Below are 23,728 nucleotides of genomic sequence, written 5' to 3' on the forward strand. Positions count from 1 at the left end.
GTCCCAGTTGGTAACACCAACCGGGACTAAAGGAGGTCTTTAGTCCTAGGTGAATGATCCGGGACTAAAGAATCCTCTTTTATCTCGAATAGTTAGTCTCGGTTGAATTTTCGAGATCTAAATATGCGTTTTCAGTAGTGATGGGAACAGAGAGTATGCTTCCGTACGGACTTCTAGCTTTGCCCTTTTACTTTATCCACTCAGTTTTTTTGGAGTATTCATTTGGGGCATGTGTATATATCCATAAAAAGGTTAGATTATATATGTATAGCTTCTATCCTAAAAAGAATTTCACAGCTTGCTCCTGGACCTCTAGTTACTTCCAATCCAGTACAGTATCGTTCGAATTCATTCCGTTCCCTGTTATAGAGTTAAAAGTTTCTGAGATGATACCTAATTAATGAGCAGCTGGCCAGGCTTAAGTTGCACGCACTATCTTGGAATGAGTGGCATCGAGAAAACAGGTTCCACGACCGCAGGTGGTGCTGCACCATAATCCGACATTAGCAGCAGTGGCACTCCGCTAAACAGTGGTTCATTTTTACCAATCCGTGGTGAATTTTTTAGATAATGGAAACAAAATTCCAGCCTCCACATCATTAGATGCTTTAGCCGTTCCTTATTACAATAACTGCACTTGCAGCAAGAGCAAAAATAGAGTTCCTCTAGAACAAAATGCTGAATAAAAGAAAGACAAAGCCTTTAGCATAATCTGTTGCTAAACCTCCATCTATGGTTGGCAAAGAAAACTCCATTGCTGTAGTCTCCAAAGTGCGGCATGTCCTTGTTCCTTCTGTTTTTGCATCAACCCCCCGAGTCTTATCCAAGAAGTAGCTCTGAATAACACCTGCATAAAAGATTGTACCTTTTGTTTGTCAAACGCAAGTCGGCTAAGCCATATCGCCCAATGTCATGTACGGCCGCACATACGCCAGGCGCAGACGCGCCCGCGACGTACGCCGGGCAGCTGAGCACACTGGGCAGGCTCTGCCAGGCTCCAACTCGAGTGGCTAAAGATAGAAAGTTAGATTAGAAAACTTACAATCAAGGAGAACCTTCTCCATTTAGTTGGGCCATTGGCCATATATATATTCATGTAATCGCTGGACAAAGGGCAAGCAAGAATTATATTCCTAATCCTCCCTTCTCTGTTAAGCCTACGGTTGAGGGGTATAACCTCACCGGAGAAGACGGCCGCCGGCTACGAGTTGCGTAGTCGCGATCCGGCCAGTCGGGGGCTCGACGCCCTTGACACCCAACTAGAACACTAACTCACACCAAAATTTGATGTTTAATTTTTTTATTCACTCCATGTAGCCAAGAACCAAACATGTGTACAACATTATTATAGGGTGTAAACCAAAAGTAGTTAGGAAAATTCTCCAACAACCGCAATAGGCCAAGCCCATGGTCCGGTGGCCATCTTGTCTCAGCTGCAGTAGTGTTGCAACATGTGGCAGAAGATGTCCCGTTTTCCTGATCATCAGGTGTTACGGAAGGAACCTATGCTCTCAAGGAGTAGAAGAAGTATGCTATCGATAGAGTCTCCAGCATGAGCACAAGTAGCTTTCTTGACTCGGGTTTGAAGTCCAAGGAATGCTGGAAGTGCTTGGGCGTTCGCATGGCACGAGTTCACGATACCTCCCAAGTCCCAACCCTACAAAGTTCCGTGCGAATTCCTCATTCCCTACCACTACTGTTATCCAGAGGTGAGGCATCATTCAACTATGACAGCAGCTTCAAGACATGGAGAAATATCACTATTATCATTCTGCTATTCGATGTTCTCGGTGATTTATTGTTGCACCTTTATATTGCTAGCCCCTCCTCTTTTTTTCTTTTGTTCATGGGGGCATATCTGCACATATGGCTCCATACATAAAGTGCAATAATAGATCATGTTCGATGCAATAACCACACGAGTCACGTTAGGTAATTATATTAGTGTTTTGACACCAAACCCTTGCCCACTATATATACGGTACTCCGAAAATGTGCACTGTAAAGCAAATGTGGAAGGTAGAGGCGTAAAGCCAATCCAAGAACTTTATGTAGGATGTCACTGCCTATGTTAGGGTGAGTAATATGCAATTGGCATCATTTTGGGCTATGTTATGTTTACTCAGGGATACGATGATCTTTGATTTAGGTTTTTCACCGAGGTATGACTAATTCTCTTTTCCTGTGAAAAATTAGATTATACTAAATTTTGTGTAAAACTGTAAATATGGTGGTGAAACAGCTATACTTCAACAAAAATGTAAACTGAAAATAGAATTGAACTGTATGTGTGACAACCGCCCAATTTGAACTCGAATTAAGTGAATTGACGGTCATACCAATAGGATGAGAGCCAACACTTACTCGTCTTGCGACGTGTCAGTGACAACTCACAACTAGAGATACAAGAGTCGGTGCAATTTGACATAATAAGAGACAAATCCGGTAGTCCCAATAGATGTTTCACAACAAGCCTAAGATCAAGCGACACCAACCGTACAAATTGCACATCACCACATGAACCATAAAGAGCAATTTTAAACATTATACGAGTTCAACAATTAAGATTACAAGTTCATGACATGCATGGATCAAATCTGAAATTTAATTAAATGAGCTCCAAGATACAAGTTTTGGACTCATGACAACAACAACATGAGATTAAACATTAAGGTTTAAGTTTTCCCAACATCTAACTCATGAAGAGAACACATCTACGCAACAAATACGATAAAATAACACATAAGAAATGATGGTGTAGTTGCCCAAGAACACCATCGAAGCAACAAGGACCGCTCTAGTCACTCATCACCCACCCTCACATCGGAGGGGTAAAAGTGACCGGACACGGCCTCTGGTTCACCTGCAACTTTAGTGAGCGATAGCAACATGAGTACAAAAAGGTACTAGCAAGTCTTACCCAAATATATAACAAGGATCATGTATAGGGTTAAACAAGGAGTAAGGCTTTAAGGTAAAAGATGTGCAAAAGTCCATCTCATCCTATCCTTAATTTTTGACCATAAGCATGTAAATAACACCCTATGGACAGCTAGCAAGTTTTATTAATCTTACCCAAACCCACTTCAAATTTTAGTTGAAAAAGAGCATAAATATATGAACAAGTGTACATAAGCATCCGATGACTCTATGATGAATTCATGGGACTTGAGCTTGCTCATAACCGAGAGCGCAGCAATTCAAATTGATTCATCCTTGCAAGGGTGTACTCTTTACCCACACGACTCGAGGATCTTGCGGCTCGCACACCCGATCAATGGTGCGCAGGGGGATACTCATGCCAACCCATTCCAAACTGCCTTGAACTATGAGTAAAACACGCCTAGCTTGTGTGGAGGATGACCTAGGTCCACCGGAGACACCCCTAGGCTCCTCTACATAGTCCGAGGACCACACATCTATAACCATACCTCATAGAGCGAGGCAAGTAAGGTATTGGGCTTATTCATCCCATTCGGGAATATGTAGTACTCCAAAAAAGGAGCTCAAACCAACGTCAACAACGGACGGTTCTTAATCGACTCAAGCGGTCTATGTCACCTAGACTCCATTCTCATGACCCTACACACCGCTCAAATCTTGTATCCAATTAACCATCACGTTCAATTACTCAATGATATTAAAGATCCATACTAGAACCGGCGTTGATTAACCTATAACCATTCCCTTACCAAAATGATCATTCTAGTCTAAGCATGGCTAAGCAACTATCAAGATTAATTCATTATTACCCATACTACTCGACCGACAAGGTATATGCAAGGGAGGCCATAATAACAAAGACATAGGTTCTAACAATGCAATAAGATAGGTAACCCACATGCATCCTATAGCTATACATAGTAACAAATTATTTAGAAAAGTAGGATAAGTATGCATAGCTGCTTGCCTTGGTTTTCCTTGGGTTTAACCTTAACCTCTACTTCGGCCTCAGCTTCAGGCTCAATAGTCACGTTCTCCTGCAAGTCGCTCTCTAAAATGAATGAAATGCGCGCATGCATTAGAGATGATGCTATGAGTGCAAATGCTCATGAAATGCATGGAAAATAATAGAAACTGTAAGGAATGAATTGTTAATAGAACAATCACATCCACAACAATAACCAATCATCAAGATTAAATGGAATGGTCACCTTAAATGATTAATCCACTAGCAAGCATGATTTGCAAGATTAAAATCACTGGTTGAGCAACACTTATGAAATAAATCACACTTACAGAGGATCACAAAACATGATCATGAGAGTTGGATTCACTTTAAAATCTATTTTCATTAATGAGGTATAAAATAAACAATATAAACACATTAAATCACAAAACGCATGTAAATCAACCAGAAAAACATAATATCATTTTCCTGGTTTCTCTAAAAAAACAGGCTAACAGAAGTGGTTTCAATATTTTATTATTTTTTTACTATTTATTATGCAAATAACAATATTAAGACAAAAGGCAAGAAATTGATCTAATACAGTGTGAAACCATAGGTTCTACTTAAACAAGTTGTAGATTTGCAGATTTGGAGCATACATGATAAATGGAATCTAACAAAATTTGTTCCAAAATTTTTAGATCATCACATGATTTATAAAGCATTTAACAAATCTGGAACAAAATAAATCATAGAGTAAGACCTACAACAGTAGCATGCACATACTCAATTTTGCAATAAACTAGGTATCAACCGGAACATAACAAAATAAGATTCATAATTTTTGGATCTACACATCTTTTACTATGAGTTAAATAAAATTCACCCATTAACAAGCAACACATCATCAATCTTCCTTTTTCTTTTCCCTGAAAATCCCGGCCCAAACTACACCTACTCATCTCCACCCCACCCACAACAGCTGACAGCAGGGCCACGGGGTCAACCATCCTAGGCTGGTCAAGAAGCCTGGCCGACCATGGCCACGGGCGAGAGGTTCAGCGCGGACAGCGGCGGCGACGCCGGGGACGACACGGCGCAGAGGGGGAAGCGGCGGAGCGGCTCCCCAAGGCACGGGACTCACTAGCAGGGCCTCCGTGACCGGGAGAAGATGGTGTGGCATGCTCCAGGGGTGGTGGCGGACCGGCGGACGGAGGCGGAGGAGGCTCACCGACGGGGGCCCTGCACAGTGAGGGAGGACGGTGGATAAGTAGCGACATAGATGCGTGGCATCGCGAGGAAGCTCCAGCTGCAAGGAATTGGCCGGAGACTCACCATCGGTGGTGGATTTCTGACGGAGGCGGCAGCACTCAAGAGAAGGTGGTGGCGGGGATGGAGATGGTGGCCGGCTAGGGTTTCGGGGGAGGCCGACATCAGCATTTAAAGGAGGAGCGGGGCGAGGGCATGAGGGGGATTTCGCATGGGCGAGGCCACGGTGGCCAGTCCGACGACAGGCGGCCTGCGGGCGCCGCTGGCGCTACCCAACGGGCGAGTGAGCTGGCGCGGGAGAGGAGGAAGAAGGCGCTGACAAGTGGGCTCGGCCGATTTTCAAACCATTCAACTTCTCCACTTCAAACAACCCAGCTACTGGCACCCAAAAATCTTCGAAGAATACTCATTTGAAAAATAAAATCACAAGGAAGACAATGTCACAAGAATAACCTCCAGAACTGATCAGGTTTGCACGCAATTGATAAAAGAAAACAGCTAAAACTGAAACTAAAATGAATTTTTAACATGGGTAAACATTACTAAAGAATTCAGTAAAAAATACTGTAAATTCATCAAATTGCATCTAGGATTTAAATAAAATAATAGGAGGCATAGTTGCATAATAGAAATTTGAGTTGCTTCACAAGTTTGAATTTCAACAATAAACAACAATTTCATGAATTTAATGAATGCTTATGCATTGGTAATCCATTATGCACACATGATGCTCATGTTAACATGTTAAGCTTGTTTAATAACTTTGGGTCATGACAGTATGCCACAGCACCCAGTTTATAGATGATCTCATAAGGACCAAAAGAACTTGAAAGATGACTTCTTGTTGGAGCGAGCCATAACTGAAGATTGAACACATGTCTGCAACTTCATATGCACGAATCACCCACTGAGAACTGACATTCACTTATATTCTTGTCTGCATGCAGCTTCATACGTTGCTGAGTTCTAGTCAAGTGCTGCTTCAATAAGTCATTCATCATATTACTGTTCCATCCATGTGGAGAGATCAGGAACAGAATTGGATAATTCCAAAATGAGTTGGATCATGGCCATAAAGTGCTTTAAAAGGTGTTGTGTGCAATGATGTGTGGAAGCAAGTGTTGTACCAATACTCATACAAGGATAGCGAGGACGACCGTTGTTGTGGACAAGCATGAACAAAGAAGGGAAGATATGTTTCCAAGCAAGCCATCTTTCTATTGATGATAGGGTGAGCTCATCCGATGTTTGGTACCACATCTTAAATATCTCTTGCCAGAGAGTACCGGTAAAAATATGGTCCTTATCAATGACAATAGACAGGCATGCCAAGATGTTTGTAAATGCTATCCATGAGACATGAGCGACTGTGACCAGTAAAAGGATGTGCTAAGGGAAGGAAGTGTGCATACCTGGAGAATGTCAACCACCACTGGAATGCATAGTACTTCTTAGATCAAGGCAATCCTTCAATAAAGTCCATGGTGATCATTTTCCAAGCATGGTCAGGGAGAGAGGTAATGGTTGTAACTAACCTTGATACTATACATGCATGTGGTCCTGTTTGGTGCAGTGGTGGGGAGAAGCGCTTCTCAAATAAGTTGCACAAAAATGGAAAAAGCTCTTCCTTGAGAAGTGAGTTTGATCCAGCTTCTGCGTTTTAGTATACAAATGGGAGCGGTGGGGAGAAGCGCAGTCGGAAGAAGTTGCAAAAAAGCGTGCTATTTGACTGCTAGTTTCAGCTTGTTTTGGCCATAAGCAGGATTTAAGCTATTCCAAACAAGGCCTCTGTCAGATTTAGCTTGATTACAAACAATAGAAGATTGAACCCAATCTTTGATCATGGTTTCATATTGGACCAATAGAAGAGTTGTTTAATTTGGTATGAGTGAGTGGGAAATCCTTAGTATCCTCCAATTGCACTGTCATGCAATGCTTGAAACACCTGGTGCTGCAGTTCCGGGCTAGAGTTAAGCCAAATCTTGCCTTTGTACTTGATAAAACCCTGCTGACGTGTATACGGCCCTAAAATCCAGTGGAGAGAGTCAACTATAGTAGAAGTTCTTCATCAAAAAAATAACTATAGTAGAAGTTCAGGCAGTTCAGGCAGCCTACCCGCAAAAGCACCGCAGCCACAAAAAGACTAAGCCCGTCGTTTGATGGCTGACTTGTGTAGCTGCATTGTTGCAACATGCGGCAGAAGATGTTCCGGTCCAGCCTGGAGCCTGCAACTGTGAAAGAGTCCCGACTCCTGATCATCCGATGTTGTGGAAGGAACCTACGCTCTAAGCATGACCACGGATAAAGTCATTGCAACAGGTTTCACCTCAAAACAATGCTGGAAGTGCTTGGGCGTTCGCATGGCACTAGTTCACGATACCTCCCAATCCTACACAGTTCCGTTGGAATTACTAATTTCCTACCCACTACTGTAGTCCAGAGGTGAGGCATGATTCAACTTTCAAAACATGGTGACACATCACTATATATTCTCTCATTTTGCCATTCGATGTTCTCAGTGAATTATTGTTGCAACTTGCACCTATATTATGGCTCCATAAATAAAGTGCAATAGATCGTGTTTGGTGCAACAACTACACGGGCACATTAGGTAATAATGTTGGTGTTTCAGCACCAAATCCTTGCCAACTATACCGTACTCCAAAAAATGTGTGTTACCAAAGAAAATGTGGAAGGTAAAGCCAATCTGAGAACTTTATGTGGGAAGTCACTGCCCATGTTAGGGAAAACCTGAAGAGAACCTGAAGAGTACACAACCAGGCAAACTATGTGAAAAAACGTGTCTCTGCATCGCCAACTGTTTAGATTCCATGTGAAGACAAGTGCTGACGATTATTGTTTTGCAAGACAGCAGAGCTACTAGCTTTTTTTATATAATGCCGCTCTGAAGGATTTTATCCGTTCCATCTCAGTCTCTTCAGCTACTCACAGATACTCACCAGCTTCCAGAAAAATCAATCCAAGACCTGTTCTCTCCAGGAAAAAAAATAATAATTAAGGGAACTCAAAATAAAATTGTCACGTTTCAACTATTTCAATTGGTCATATATAATGGTACTTGCCAATGGTTTTCAGCCTAACTCTCCTATTTCCGGTCTATATTTTTGTTGAAGTATAGCAGCAGGCCAAGTACTGCTACCTAGCACGATCGAAAAGATTAGTATAAAAAAGATCGAACTGTATGATCGCCTTTTATGCATTGGCTGGTGATCACCGGCAAACTGCTAAGGCATAGTGGCTTGTAATAATAGAGAGAGGGTTAGTGGGGGAAGGATACATATACGGTGGAACCGTGGAAGGAATAACGATCTCCAGTGCTGTACAGAAGCAGGAACAGATCCAGCAGGGGTCATTTCCTGTGCCTGGAGTTTACTAGGACGTTCAACCAAGAAATATGGGACTTGGTGCATGGTATCCCATCTCCCATGGCCTTGCAATGGCGAAAACGAACTCAAGCCAAGATTAAATATCCGTGATTGGCTATAACTAGTGTGGCTCTGAAACAAGACCTTGCTGTTGCTCTCTGATGAGGTGACACTCATAATTTGGTGATTCTCAGGAGAAGATTCTGGATTGGACTCAGGTTTTAATACAGCTTCGGTATATAACCTTTACAGAATCTTTCCCACTCGGAACTTGCTTTTGGCATGAGACCTCAAAATTATGAATTTTGAACCGAGAAAAAACAATTGCACATACACCTAGAATCTTGTCCAAAATTTTTATTGTAATTTTCAATTTATTATAGTTCTACTACTTTGTTCTGTCTTCACACCTAGTAAAAATTTTCTAGATCCGCTGTCGTGCAGAAGCAAAGCAATTCCTATCCATACGTTCCCAATGTGCTTATGACGTAGCACATAGTGGATCTTTAGCTAGCGTGTATCATCTTACGAGAAGAAGACAAGTACGAGGCGAAGTAACAGCACAAGCGGATCCAATAATATCTCCTTGCCAATTTATTGCAGCCCCATAACATTAGCTCCCGATGCCTCCAAATCATATAGGTGTTTCCAACGTTAGCTACAGCACTACCATAGGAATTGTCAACAATCTTAGCAGCTTCGAACATTGCAGCACATCATCTCTTTCTCCGTCTATCGATGTTTTAGGTGGATTATGGTTACACCTGTTGCTCCCTTCCCTTTTCTTTTAGGCAAAATTTGCTGTGGGATATGCAAAGTGATATCGATTTGCTGATGGATACTGAAAAAAGTATAATTGGCTGGTGGACACTCTTAGTTTTGTGATAATTTGCTGGAAGACACCGCATTAATTAAAATAATATTTTTGAGCCGAACATGATAGAGATACAGTGTGAAATGGTCATTTTTGCCCCCTGACTTCACCGATTAGCCCCTTCTTCCTCCTCTCCCTTCTGCGATCTCTTGCACCTAGACTCGACCAACCGTCGTGGCCCCTGGACTCGTGGCAAGCCGCGCTGCGCCAAGGCTCGACGACACGCGGTGGCTTGCATCAGGCATGAGGTCAGCAAGAGCGGAGCACTAAATCGAGCTAGATAAGTAGAAATTGAGGTCGTCCCAAGTTGGATTAAGCTCATCCACTCACGAATCTAAAACTCCTAATCTTGTACGGAGTCTTCCCTTCACTTCTTTCCTCTTCCTCCTCCCGTTCTTCCTGCAGGCCCCGCGGTACCCCTGCGTCCGCACCCGCGGCGTTGCTATCTGCCATTGGAGCTCCTCCGGGCGAAGCTTAGGCCAGAGGCAGCGCACACCGCTTGGGGCAAGATGGCTGCAAGGAAGAGCAGGCGCACGTGGCCACCGGAGCTTCTTTGAGTGGGGTGGAGCTGGGACTGTGGGGCGGCGTAGGTGGAGGTGCTGTGGACGCAAGATGGATGGGATATGGGGAGTTGCTCAAGCCGGCGGATAGCACAGCAGCGGCCAGCGGGCCTTGGAGAAATTGGAGGGGGAGGAAGAAGAAAGGTCTGACCAGTAGGATCAGGGGTAAAAATGAACATTCCCTCTATTTCTCTCCTATTCAGTCCAAAAATATTATTTTAATTAATGCGGTGTCTTCCAGCAAATTATCACAAAACTAAAGTGTCACTAGCTAATTATACTTTTTTCGGTGTCCATCAGCAAATCGACGTCACTTTGCATGGCCCACAGCAAATTTTGCTTTTCTTTTATAGAGAAATATGCCTCTTGAAAGACATTTAAAGATATATTTACAATGCTTGGTGCAACAACCGGATGCACTATTAACTTGTGTTAATGATCATATGCTCTAATTTTTTTTTTACTATTTTTGAATTCCATCTTTCTGCCCACTGTACCACCGCTATGACACTGATCTCCTACCAGGCCGCTATATACTAGCATTACTATTTATTACCTTGGCACTATTTTGTGTCAAAATTTACATCAAGCGTTCATAGGCTCTACTCTCCTAGTACTATATATAATCACTAAATTAAAACTATGTAGGATAAAAGCAAGGCTGAACTTTAGAGTTGATGACGAATCAGAGGACATGTGTGGTCCAAACATGAAGCATGCGTCAAGGTGAAGGAAAGTCATGAAAGCGTTGGAACCGTCAATAGTTACGCTCCATGTTGCCGTGGCAAGGTTATTGCTATTTCTTCCGAACCCATCAAGCAAGTGGTGACCACACGATCGGGTGAGGTCTTACCCACGGAGACAATTAGTCCAATGCATGTGGAACACCCACCATTCAGTGTGAAGTAATATGTGTTGATGGTTGATGACTCTCTCAAGGAACTACTGGCATACATTTGCACCTTATTTTTTTTTTGCATAGTCACAAGCTTAAATTCATGCCATGCACAATTCCATTATGCTATATATTTTCATTTGTGTACATATTTCATATGTCACTTCCTTAAGTCATGTACATTGCAACTTCAAACTGGATAGCGAAGGGGAAAATTTTGAACTTAACTCGTTCGACTCATGAGCTACTGAACTCAATTAACTCACATAACATTGCTTGAACACTTTAACTTTGTACCAACCCAAAAAATCAATACTAGACTTTAGATAAAGTTGAATTTTGAACACACTCAATTTTGCTTTTTACATTTGAATATTTCAAATTTTGAACTAAAAATATCAATTAGTTTTCATCTCAAGCCATTAATCAGGATTTCATACAAGTATAATATAGGAATGTGTATTTCCACTTTGGACCACAGATAAAATACACCCTTCTCAAGCTTGGGGTGTTTGCAAGCAGCACAGCAGTGCTTTGTTGGTGCGCATCAAATCCTCTAGTAGTACTCGCTGTTTTTTGCTTCACAACAGGTGATGCCTATAAATTTGCTTTTACGATTTTCATTAAGTTGCTGTTCTTCCTAGCATACCATAAGGCTATCAATATTCACCAACATGGCAACACCACTCTTCTTTTTTTATCGCCATTACCCCTTATAAATTCTACTGACAATGTGGTCCTTGATTTTAGGTCTCTCCTTTATTGAGAAATAGACTATATATTCATAGTGTTTTTGCTATGCTAATATATGAAAGGAATGGTGTTAATTGCAACATAATATTATAGTTAATTCATATTTAACCCAGCCAATGACCGAAAAGGTTCCATTAGATTGATCTTGGGGATTTATTAGTTCCGTGTATTTGTTTACCTACGAGGGAATGGCCATTCACACTTAACTTTATGTGAGCCTACACATACGGACTTGTGCATGCCTTACTCTAATTAGCACTCAAAAACTAACGGTAAAGCTATTCGGCTGCCCTTTTCAGCCGGCTTATCAGCCGCGCTGCAGCTTATTCTCTCACAGAACACTATTGAATCAGCAGCAAAAAAATCACAGCCGAACACATGTCACCAACCAACAACTCGGATAAACTCTTAAGTCTCTTACAAAGAGAGACTCATCCATGCATGAAAGAAATCAGCGCTCGTATAGCAAAAAAGGAGAGGGTGAATTAGTAGGCAATCTTAAATTCCTTAGCTTGTGGGTTTGGCTTCCACTCCTTGGCACAAAAGATAACTTTACAAAGTTTTATATTGGAAAAAATATTAACTGTTGAAAGTGTTTTTACCTTAGCAGTTAGCAAATTGCAGTGCTACCCAGCATAACAGATAATCTTACACACGTTGACTCGCTCATTAAAATTAAATCAAGCTTTGAAGGTTTTGTTCGGGCGCCTAACATGATGAACAAAGCTACTGGCAAAAGCAAAGCAGTATGTAATGTTATTTAAGGACGAGCGTTTTTAGCCTCAATACAGAAGGCACATAACAGCATGACAAAAGCTACATTGAAAACCTATATGTTAGGCCTTCACATAGGCCATCCAAAATCAGGCCACCCAGGTGCCACCAAAATACATGGAAGCAGTTCAACACAAGTACACAACAAATAAAGAAATCAATAATTCAATGTTGCTTCTCTAAACTAAGGATTCTATGTACAACCATGTCGAACAGGAACCGAGGAACATCCTATTTGTCATTACCTAGACAAGCAAACAAAGAAATATAAGAATCGTAGCCAGGCTTATCTCAGAAACTGGCGCAAATTGCACTCTTCCACAACGAACAAGACCAAGTTCAGAGAAGCTGCTGCCGGAGCTGTTGGTTCTCCCGTCTTAATTGTTGCACTTCCTTTGTCAGGCCTTCCACCTTCTCCAAGACCAAGTTCAGCACGCCGGACATTTCCATCTGTAGGTATCAGCAAGATCCATTATGTGAAAAAGAAAAAAGGAATTAAGCCAAAAGTTACAGAAAAGATTGAGCACAAAGTAGCCTACAAACATATTAAAATGCTAGGTATGGGTTCAGAACTTTGGACAAGGTATTAAACGAGGTATATTTAACAAATGTGCATGCTCATCTAGTAACGACAATTATGATTGAGTGAAAGGAATTCAAGCGCAAAAGAATAGAAAGGTGCCCTATTTTTTTCAAAATAAAAGAAATCAAAAGTACAATAATTTATTACATAGGTACATATGCAGATATGCCTAGGAGCAAAACAGTAGGTACAGGTAGATAAGAGGATTAAGGGCTCAATTAGTCTATTGTATTTGCTTTCAGTTTTTCCCAGGGTGTGGAAATAAAAAGAGTACCTTGGATAGGAAAAATAAAGGCAGTGAAAGAAAAACCTGGGGTTTTTATCGACCGACTGCAAATATAGAAGAACCAAATGCAATCATGGACACAGACACACATAGAATTGTGAAAATAAACATTTTAATGTATGCATGACAACAACAACACAATGTAGTTTACTTAATCATCATTTTCATCGTATTTTCAGCAATAAAGCAAGACAGCTCATCAATAAAATTGTAGTTCATTTTCATCATAAAGAAAGCAACATTTCTGACAAAATGTTACATGAAGGACATGTATTCTACTAGGCTACTGTAGCATCCTCAGCATCGAGAGACCACACTTTCCTACAGATGAGGCAGGATGTCGCTGTAGGAGTTTAGAGTCTACCTGGTGATATGGGCCTAGCTTTATAAGCCCGCATCAACAGGAACGTGAATAGTTCTGGCCACTAATACATTGTTTTAAAGGAAAGAATGTGGTAAGCATGGCAAAGGAAAGCACGAGGGGTGGAGAGACAAAATCGAGGTGCTATTATCACAGCTCAGCTACTATAATTTTATTTCTGTTGATTTCTTTTAATGAAAAACTGTGGCTCATTTACTCCATAATGATGCTTCATCTGATTGTTAGCAATGCTCATGGGCATGAACTAGAACTAGAGGTAGGAGAGAGCAAGAGCTTGTATGCTGATGGATCAAAGATACCAGCTGAACCATTCTTCACTTTTATATGCAACAAAGAAAGTATATAAGTTTTGTTTGCCTTACTGGCTACAGTGCAAACCATACCCTCCAACAACTACAAGTACTTCTAATGTCACCTACTAGTGCAACTAGCAGCATGGCTGCAGATCCTATCTACTGCCTGGCAAGGCATGAACCCCTCCTAAAGATTAAGTTCCAGGAAAAGAACAGCACAAAGCTTACACCAACACTCATAAATTTGATCTAGGTGAGAACCCACCCCCCACAAGATACAAAACTTATTATGCAGATCTTGCATTGGAACAGGCTATATATGTGTGTTAGTGAGAACAAAATAAAGCTACTAAGCTGGGACTCAAATTTGAATCTATCAAGTACTTGCAGCAGAAAGCAACTCCACTATATAGATCCAGTAATTTTACCTCCTGCATGTGAAACTGTCTTAGAAGTTCAATGTGGAGATTTCTCACATCCTCATGGATGGACTTCTGAACAGACCCAAGAGATTCTTCAAGCATGCGCTGCACATATTGAAGTGAGAAGGAAGAAGCTCCCTGTTGATCAGTTGAAGAACCTGTGTTTGCTGATTGGGGTGGCACTACTCCCTAATAAAATAGAATATAGCCAATTCATTAGTAAAATCATGCAATTAAAGCATTTTAGTCATATCGGTTGCACGAGTAGTAAATTCTTACATTGCTCGCCAGAGGGCTTGCAGATGAAGAAGCAATTGCTGCCTCTTGTCTTGACAAAAGACTACTGAGCAACTCATCTTTTGTTTCTGCTCCCGTTTTCTTTGATTTTGTTGAGCCAAACGCTGAAGCTAATCCATCACTAAAAACAGAGGATGAGCTCATTCTATCAGTATATGTTGTGGGTCTCCACATAGAAGTGGATTGTGCTGCTCCTGGTTGATCGGGATTCAAGGATGACACAGCCTTTGAAACATAGGATGAGGGAAGTGAACTTTGAAGGTTGGGAGAGGATGCATCCAAGGAAGAATTTGCATTGCTTAAGATGCCCTTGTTTTGTAGATTCATTAAAATGTTACTTGTTAGAGAACCCTTTAGTGAGTGGCTGGCAGCTGAAGATGAATCTTGTAAGGCTGTAAATGCCAAGCCACCTGTTGAAAAGGCTGAAGCCCCAAAGCGTGAGATCTGTTGACGTTGAGCTAGCCTATCTGGTAATGCATTTCCAGTTGCTGTCTCTGGTGAAGATATAGACAGTTCACTCTTCCATGATGGCATGGATGTCGTAGTCACAGATGAGATGCTATCCTGTACAACGGAAACATGTATAGCATAAAAAAAGGGGGGGTTAGATGGGTTATCCCTCCGCAATGGGACATATGCCCCCTCAGAAAATAACATAAGTTTTTCATGAAGGACCTGTCTTGAATTTGCAGTAGACCTCCAATCTGAGATTGGATGAGGCTCATCATTGCCTTCCATATACGGAAACTTCCTAGTTGTTGACAATTTCTTTTCTCCTGTTTTATCATCTTTTTTTGTATCATCGCTTCCATGCTCATCCCACCAGTTGCCACTAGATGGTGTGAAAGGCTGGACATCAACAAGTGGTGAAAAGACATCCATATCATCCTTTAGATTATAGTTACTACGAGGAGCCTGTAGCTTTGATAATGGTCCTCCAGATAATGAGCGAGTTCTATATGGAGTTTCGTCCATGGTAGAAGTGTTTGCTGTCAAAGAAGACCGAAGACCTGTAGTCACTACTCCAGAAGAAAAACTTGTGGGTGTTGCCGATGGCAAGGGATCTGGCATGAGAACAGACTCTTCACTAGTTCCCCCCAGAAGAGCAACTTCAGAAGAACTGTTCTCGTTAACAATAACAGGCTTCGACCGTTGCCAACATAAACCAATCACAGCCTGAAATTTCATATTCAAAGATGTTAAAAGAAAACTTGAAAGAGTAGAGTGTATACATAAGAATTTTGTGAAGCAGTTACATGTCAAAGCCATCAGTTCATTTTAAACAATTTTTACTTAAAAAGGTTAGCTAATACTTATCAGGTTGGCAAGACAACGATTCAGCAAAAAATGTACTTCCAAACAAGCTGCATATGTGCAAGCTGGCATACCTTATTTTTAAATTCGTTAACCTCCATAATATAACTACAAGCATACAGTATTCTGCAAGATTAAACCTATTTTACATTATATGTTTCAAATACCATAGAATAGTTGAAAAACAACATTTGAGGAAATACTAAGTTGTTTTGGCTTTTCTAGCTAGACATAACATATATCGTACCTAGAAAAGCCAAAACGACTTACAATTTGGAACGGAGGGAGTAGGAAGGAAGACTGAATTGCCCATATTAAGTAGCATATGAGATTTGCCAAAACAATATAACTCCATGTCCCTAAACTAAATACAATTATAAGAGATTGCTGTTTTGGGAAGCATACAAAACTACAAAAGTAATACCAAAAGGTGAAAAGCCTTCATATCATAACGAGAAAAGAAAAGACTTCTATCAGTCAGTCAGCTAAATATAGAAGTTCCTATCATACTTGAACTACATTTGCAAACACATGTGCTCGATTAATATAAAATAACAGTATTAATTGCCATATAACTTCTATACAGGTAGAAGTGCTATACCATTATGTGTACAAGTCCAATATACAAACTACCACTGGAAACAACATTATCTATAAGTTAACAATAATTTGCACATGCCAACGAGTGAAAAGATAATTGTGGTTTACAGGCTTCTCACCTCAGAGCTATTATACGCACGAAGAATGGTCAATGGCTGAGGTTTTCCCCGAACATCATAGAATACCACACGTCCACTATTTGTGCCTGCTGCTAATATAGTACCGTCATCATTATATGCCAATGAGGAGAATGGGGCCTCGTGAGGAATAGTGTGTGTCGGTCTTCTTGACCCTGAATCTAGTGTGTATAACTTCTTGTCCAGGCCAACTGTAGCAATTATCTACCAGCACAAAAAAATAAACATCAATTCCGGGACATTATTCATTCAGAATTCAGAAATGAAACCCCAGTTATATTTACAAGTACAAAACCTTATCACTGGATGGCGAGATACAAACACCACTTGTGGGTGCAGAATGTTGCTTCAGCCATGACATCTGCATAACAGGGACTTGGACTAATCAATTCCAGAATATTCCATCAAGTACCAAGCCGAATGAAGCCGACAAGCAGATTAAGTCACCAGAAATAGCAAATACCATGCAGTCACTTATTTTAACATTTCATCTAACAAACAACGATAACCAGGGCTTATACGAATGGATTAAATGTTGACCTAAGTTTTCTAAATTCAAACTACCAGAGACAACATAATGAAGAATATTAATACCCAACTGTCTAATACCCACCAGCAACTTAAAAGAATAGTAATCACTGCTACATAAAGGAAAATTCAAGACAACTGCTGCATCTGCACGTATTTTATGGTACCTTAAATCACATCTTAAAAATAAATGAAACAAGAAAATCTGAATTTAATCCTCAAAAAATGAAGAGTCCTGTGGTGAAAAACAATATAGCCATCAGTGATGGCAGAAAGCTAGTTGGCCAGCCGGCTTAAGAGGTTAAAAGTGGCGCTCAGAGGAGAGCAAGGCAGAAGGAACAGAAGGCAGGGGAGGGAGAGGCTGAAGAGTGAGCAGCAATTGGAACTCAGAATGTGGCTTGGGCAGTTGGGCTTAGGGTTATCCAACATTTGGGAAACCAATCACTCATCTCCTCAACCCACTAGACTAATAAAGCCTAAGCGCAAAACATCATGGCCAAGCTATGGCTAGATCCCTGTTTGTCTTACTCCATTCAGCGACTTTCCAAATTTGACCTGCATGTACAGCTAGCTGCCAAGGTGCCCTACAGTCCTACAGAGCCTGCTTAGCAACCTTTTAGAACACCAGGAGCTAACATAGCTTCCATATTGGCATCACAAGAGGCCATACTGCAAGGCAATAGTATGATGATTTGCACAAGTAAAATGATTATATGATATATATTGATAAAATTACTGTCTATTTTCAGGAAACATTATAAAGTAACTTTCTTATCATCTGTACAATAAGCTATCTTGAAGGTTGCATTTTATTTTGATTTTAATGTTAAACTATGTAACACTAAACAATTGAAGAATAAGTACAGCACAATTAGCACCCTATGAATTTTGGTGTACCTTCGGAGCTTTTGCAGTTGCATCCCAAAGATGCACAGAACCATCATCTCCTGCTGTTACCAATAAATGCCTACTATTTCGTGAATAATCAAGCACCCTCAGAACCTGACCTTGCATAAACAATGCAGAAAAAACTAAGAAATTCAGAAGGCTTAAATTCAAAATTCTGGTAGTTATTGTGAAGGCATGGGCATTTTACAAACACAAAAAAGTATAATTACCTGTCCATTTGGATCACTAAGTTCAGCAGCACGTGCTCCAGAAGCAAGATTATGAAGAATGAGATCCCCCTTCATGCTGATCGATGCCAAATGTTCATCTTTGCAGTTATACATTACACCAGTAATTGTGTCAGTGTGACCGCTAAGCCATTTGATACATCTCTTCCGCTGCAAATCCCATATTCTTACAATATGGCCACTTCCACCAGAGCAAAGATATCTAGAACCTTTGTTACTAAAACTGATAGAGTAAATGCACTCCTAACAAGAAAATATTAATTGTCAGGCTCGGCCACATGCTCATGTTTAGTAAATAAAGGTTTGAAATATCATCAGATGATTGTATCGTCATTTTGAAAAATTCTTAAAAGTATTTTCCAACATAGGATATCATGTTCGTTATCACCTCACAAAATTTGAACTCAACTAAACTTGTACACGGAGAAACGAAAAAGACAAATCTCATTAGGTGGTAGGTAGATTGGACAAATTCAAATACTTTGAGGAAGTAAATTGAGCCAAAATTTTGTTCAGGAGGTCAACTGAACAAAGCGGATTATTCAGGGTAGTAAATTTTTCCTTAATTTTAACCTCATAACTACTTTTTATAGTAAAGACATGGACCCAGTGCAGGCAATTAGCCTAAATTTACAATATTTCTTTGCTTGTGGTTACAGCATTAAATAAAGGAAGATAAGAAATCAATAATCGATATAGCAACCTCTATGAAAAAAATATTTGAAATTTCCAGCCTGGCATTAATGATAGATAAACAAATAACAGTTTCGAAATATGCTAATTATATTCCCAATGGAATACTACATCCATGAGTAGCGCCTGCATGGATGTAAGGAGTAACTTGTGTGCACAAAATCAAACTAATGCACTGATACCTCTATGTCATCACCACGATCAATACTGGATGTTGGTAGCTGTCCTACATTATGACCTTTTTTATGCCACAATGAGATCTTTTTATCATCCCCAGCACTTGCTACGATCAGATCTGCACGTTAAATGCAAATGGCTGTCAGTGCTAGTGCTTCTAGTTGCAACTTAACAATGCTATGCGATTGGGAATCATTTTCTTAATATTGAGGTTGACCTCTTGTCAAAAGATATTCAGTTACGGAAACACAATGGTAGACTAAATATAACCAAACAGATGTTTCACTAAAAGAACAGAATTATTTCTTAGTCTTCATATTCCAATCATTGAAACAATATGTTAATAAAGCTTTCTTGCACTGACTGCAGGAAATAAATGGATATCCTGTCATTCACTGTAACAGGTTGTGCTTGCTGTGCAGACATGCTATATAACAAAAAAGAAAATAAAGAAATAACATTATGGAAAGACCAGAAGCTGATGTTATAGCCAGATTGATCACGGATATATTGCAACTAATTCCAAGCATTAACTAACCAAAGCTAACATCTGTGTAGGCTAGTTTTGCTAAGGTACAAAGAATACTACTTATGGCATTTGGTTCTGTTTGGTGAAGTTCAGTTTAAAGCCAGCAGAAGTTGAAGCTTGTTAGATATTACTGAGCAATATTCTAATTCTAAAAACAGCAGTATTAAGTAACAACAAGCACAACCCAACCAAAAGCATGCGCAGAGCAATTCAAAATAAAATGCCCATAGAGAAAGTGCAACTGCATCTGCAACTGACAGCTGACTTTGTGAAGTGAACAAAGTTAACAAAGATAGCTGCCGTGCATACAGAAAGCAAAGATGCCGGAGCCATCGTGTGTTCTTGTCGCTTGAGAATAAATTGCAGAAGTAGGTCATTCTATTGCTTCGACAATTGACATTGCATTTCTTTTGTAAATAGAGCTCTGATTACCTACTGATGACCATGCCATCAACAAAAATAGGACATGCATCATCTTGGTAGCCCCAAACAGCCTATTAATTGTATACCCGTCACATTTTGGGTATTTAAGTCTATTAGGTCAGAAAAAGCTCAGTAATCACTAATCAGGTGAAATTTAGATTTAGATCACGACTAGAAGACCAGAGGGTTCTGGCTCAGGGCATGGTCATACACTACCAACCGGCACAACCACCACAGTAAATGGATACTACTAACTCAACAATAGCAGCTACCAAATTCAGGAGATCTGAGAGGAGGCGATAGGGGCGCTCACTGGTGTGGTTCCACTTGACGGCGTTGACGGGGTTGCCTGGCGAGGGGGTGTAGGCGAGGACGCAGGGGTCGCCGGACTCCACCGTGACGTCGAAGAGCTTCACCGTGTCGCCGCCACACGTCACCAGCAGCGGCGCCGCTGGATCCACGAACCCCATCGGGCCACGGGCGGCGATGGCCCGCGGATTTAGGGGTCGGGAGGGAGGGAGGGCGACGGGCCTAACAGACAAGGTAGAAGAGGGAAAACAGGAATTACACTACTACCAATCCATTTTTTCAATTCAAATTTCAACAAATATACATGAACGCATACAGATCTGAGGGAGGGAGATGAAGCTGGGTCTCACCTTTCACCGCCTGATGGAGAACGGTGGGGAGAGACTGGAAGAGGCGGCGGCGTCGCGGCTGTCACTGGAGGAAGGAGCGAGCCTGACGGAGGGGCGCCGCCCAATGCTGCGGGAGGGGCGCGGTTGCCCGAGCCTGTGCCCTGTGGAAGCGGGTCTCGTCCGCTCGCGGTCCGCCGTCGCCTTGGGCTCCGCCGGCTTGGTCAGTGACGCGCCTCAAACGGCCTCGCAGGCGGACCCGCGGGGAGCAGCCGGGGATGGTGCGGGAGGCCTGGACGGGAGGCGCGGGGCCGCTGGGATGCCAGGCCTAAACCTCTGAAACTCAAAAAGATTCTGAACCTGAATTAACCGAAGGATGAGACCAAGGAGGAAGAATACGCTTTCAGAATCGTTTGGCGGGTTTTCCTAAGCGCGTTCCTTTGCAATTTACCATGGGTCTAGATTCCTTGATCGTCTGATCGACGGCATATGTTTATTTACTTTTATTACTGTTGTATACAACTTTTCAAAAAAAAATATTACGGTTTTACTCGCTCCGTTCCGAATTGGAGGTCATTTTGACTGTTCTAGGATACATAATAATATTTATAAACCGCTAAAATGACCTACAATTAGAAACTCGTGGAGCTGGCAAACTTATTTTGACCTTGGATAATTGCCGGGAGTAGCAGGGATTTTATAACTATCATCGAACATCTTTTCCTGTTCTCCCAATTCCTGGATCTTATGGGGTGTTTTGGACGGGGGTTACTATTTTAGCTAGATTTTAGTCCTCTCCTTCCAAACATCAGGGTTAAAATGGAGGGGCTAAACTTTAGCCCCCCATAATTTATTAGCTCCTCCAAGGGGTGCTAAAATGGGCTAAAGGGGGTTAAAAGTGGTCCCCAGACAATTTCCACCCCTGCCCCCTCCTCTCTCTCTCCTCCCCGCACGCTCCGCCCGGCCCCGCCACCGCCAGGCTCCCCTCTGCCAGGCCCCGCCGCCTCCGTCGAGCTCCCCTCCTCCGGCCACCTCTCCGCCGGGTCCTACCGCCTCCACCTCCGTCGGCTCCCCTCCACGCCGGCCGACCTTGCGGCGCATAGGCTGCCAGGCGACCCCGCTGCTGGTGGTGGGACGGCACGCCTGTCGGTGGTGGTCCTGGCAAAGGTGACCTGGCCGCAGCTGATGGCCTCGCACATCCTAATCCGTGCCTTGGACTCGGCCTCCTCCACCATCCTCTGCTGCCCCCGGCGCTGCTGCCTGCTAGAACTGAGAGGAGGATATGGTTGCCGTGCTTGCTCGATTGGAGTTGAGAAGGAAGAAGATGAGGAGGGGTACAGGAGAGGAGGTAAATGAGGGTAAAAGAGTCTTTTAGCAACCAAAGTGCTAAAATTTAGCCCCCCACCCAAACACCTCACAGTGCTAAAGTTTAGCACTCTATTTGAGGGATCTAAACTTTAGCCTTTAGACCCTTCCTCCCAAACAGGACTTTAAATTTACCTTTATATTACCTTAATTTCTTCTAATTTTAGGTGGTGTTTGGTTTGGCCAATGGGATGATAACAATAATGTTATCAAACCCCGCTATCGGTTGTAAAATAATGATTTCTGAATTTTGTTTGTTTGGTTGTCTTAGTTACCATTTTCATTTTCTTTTGTATGTGTGGCAACAATATAATAACGGTAACGGACCGTAGGTGCTGCTTTGGACTGACCTTACCGAACAACACATGAATAACAAACCATCCATGGTCTCCAAAATCAGCCCAACACATAAATAATAAAGCATCCATGATCTCCAAATTAGCAAAACACCTCTTTGAGTTTACAAAGAAAGGACAGCAGGATCATACTGGTACTACTGCTTATAGAGAAGGGCATGCTACAGTACACCGATTACCTAGGCTCCTAAGAGTTCAAATTAATCTGAACTTAAGAGAGATAAATCAATTATTAAAAAGGCAAAAAAAAAAAGAGAAACAACCGGCTCCCCATTGTCCCCCCTTCCTTCAATCTAGGAGGAACAAGTACAACATCTGCATGTGTACATGCAATTTCTTCACTTTTTTTTTTTTGAAACTGTACGGCAAACTTTATTCACTCAGGATAGTAACATCGTTTACAATGCAATCAAGGATAAAACTAGGGGGCTCATCGTCCCATATACAATTTTGCTTTGTTTGCATTGCTCTTCTTGCAAGTAAGTGAGCAGCTTGATTCGCCTCACGATAACAGTGCTCGATACTTATCTCCTGAAAACCATTCCACACTATATTGCATTCATCATATATAGGCGCAGCCGAGTTTGCCGTGAATCCACCATCCCTCATGATCTGGACCACCTCCATACAGTCTGATTGAACAATCAACCGATTGCATCCGATGTGCTGCGCTAGCATCAACCCCTCCTTCAGTGCATAAGCCTCTGCCATCGGAGCATCGATTAAATGGGGCAAATAGCTATGAGCAGCAGCTAAGATGCCTCCGTTGCTATCCCTTATGATCGATCCCACACTGCCTCTTCCTCCATCTTCATCAAAGGCCGCATCAACATTCACCATTACTTTTCCTTTAGTGGGTTTCTTCCATCCCTGCCTCAGCTTTGACCCTTTCTTCATTGCATTTTGATAATTCTTTGTGAGCGCTGCGATGGACATAGCTGACCTTGCTGGAAGCTGGACCTCCTCCCCATGCACGATCTGTCTTCTCTCCCACCAAAGATACCAGCCCGCAGTAAGCACCAATTCCGCTAACCCCACGTTCAGAGTATCGATCAGCTCTTCTCTTCTAATTATTTCATCAATCACCACTGAGCCTGAACGATCAATGGTAAGATAATATTGTAATCTCTCCCTAACACCCAGAGCTTGCCATACTTCCCGTGCTCGAT

At 41.8% G+C, this 23,728-nt stretch overlaps 1 protein-coding gene and 1 long non-coding RNA gene across 2 annotated transcripts; one reads left to right on the forward strand and one right to left on the reverse strand.

Moving 5' to 3' along the window:
- Nucleotides 1-9,397: 9,397 nt before the first annotated feature.
- Nucleotides 9,398-11,020, forward strand: LOC111256801. The gene is made up of 2 exons (XR_002677056.1): nucleotides 9,398-10,146; nucleotides 10,630-11,020. It is a non-coding gene; the product is annotated as an uncharacterized LOC111256801 (long non-coding RNA).
- A 1,339-nt stretch (nucleotides 11,021-12,359) lies between these two features.
- Nucleotides 12,360-21,196, reverse strand: LOC101753705 (protein NEDD1). Its single transcript, XM_004952444.3, has 11 exons — nucleotides 20,863-21,196; nucleotides 20,517-20,734; nucleotides 19,257-19,369; nucleotides 18,364-18,624; nucleotides 18,143-18,247; nucleotides 17,013-17,078; nucleotides 16,700-16,921; nucleotides 15,342-15,842; nucleotides 14,649-15,230; nucleotides 14,376-14,558; nucleotides 12,360-12,853 (listed from the first exon to the last, which is right to left on the reverse strand). Exons 2-11 carry the CDS (start codon nucleotides 20,671-20,673, stop codon nucleotides 12,743-12,745), a joined length of 2,301 nt encoding a protein of 766 aa, XP_004952501.1. The 5' UTR covers nucleotides 20,674-20,734; nucleotides 20,863-21,196; the 3' UTR covers nucleotides 12,360-12,742.
- Between the last annotated feature and the right edge of the window lie 2,532 nt (nucleotides 21,197-23,728).

This window comes from Setaria italica, chromosome I (genome assembly GCF_000263155.2).
Source record: "Setaria italica strain Yugu1 chromosome I, Setaria_italica_v2.0, whole genome shotgun sequence".
In the NCBI taxonomy this organism is placed as follows: Eukaryota; Viridiplantae; Streptophyta; class Magnoliopsida; order Poales; family Poaceae; genus Setaria; species Setaria italica.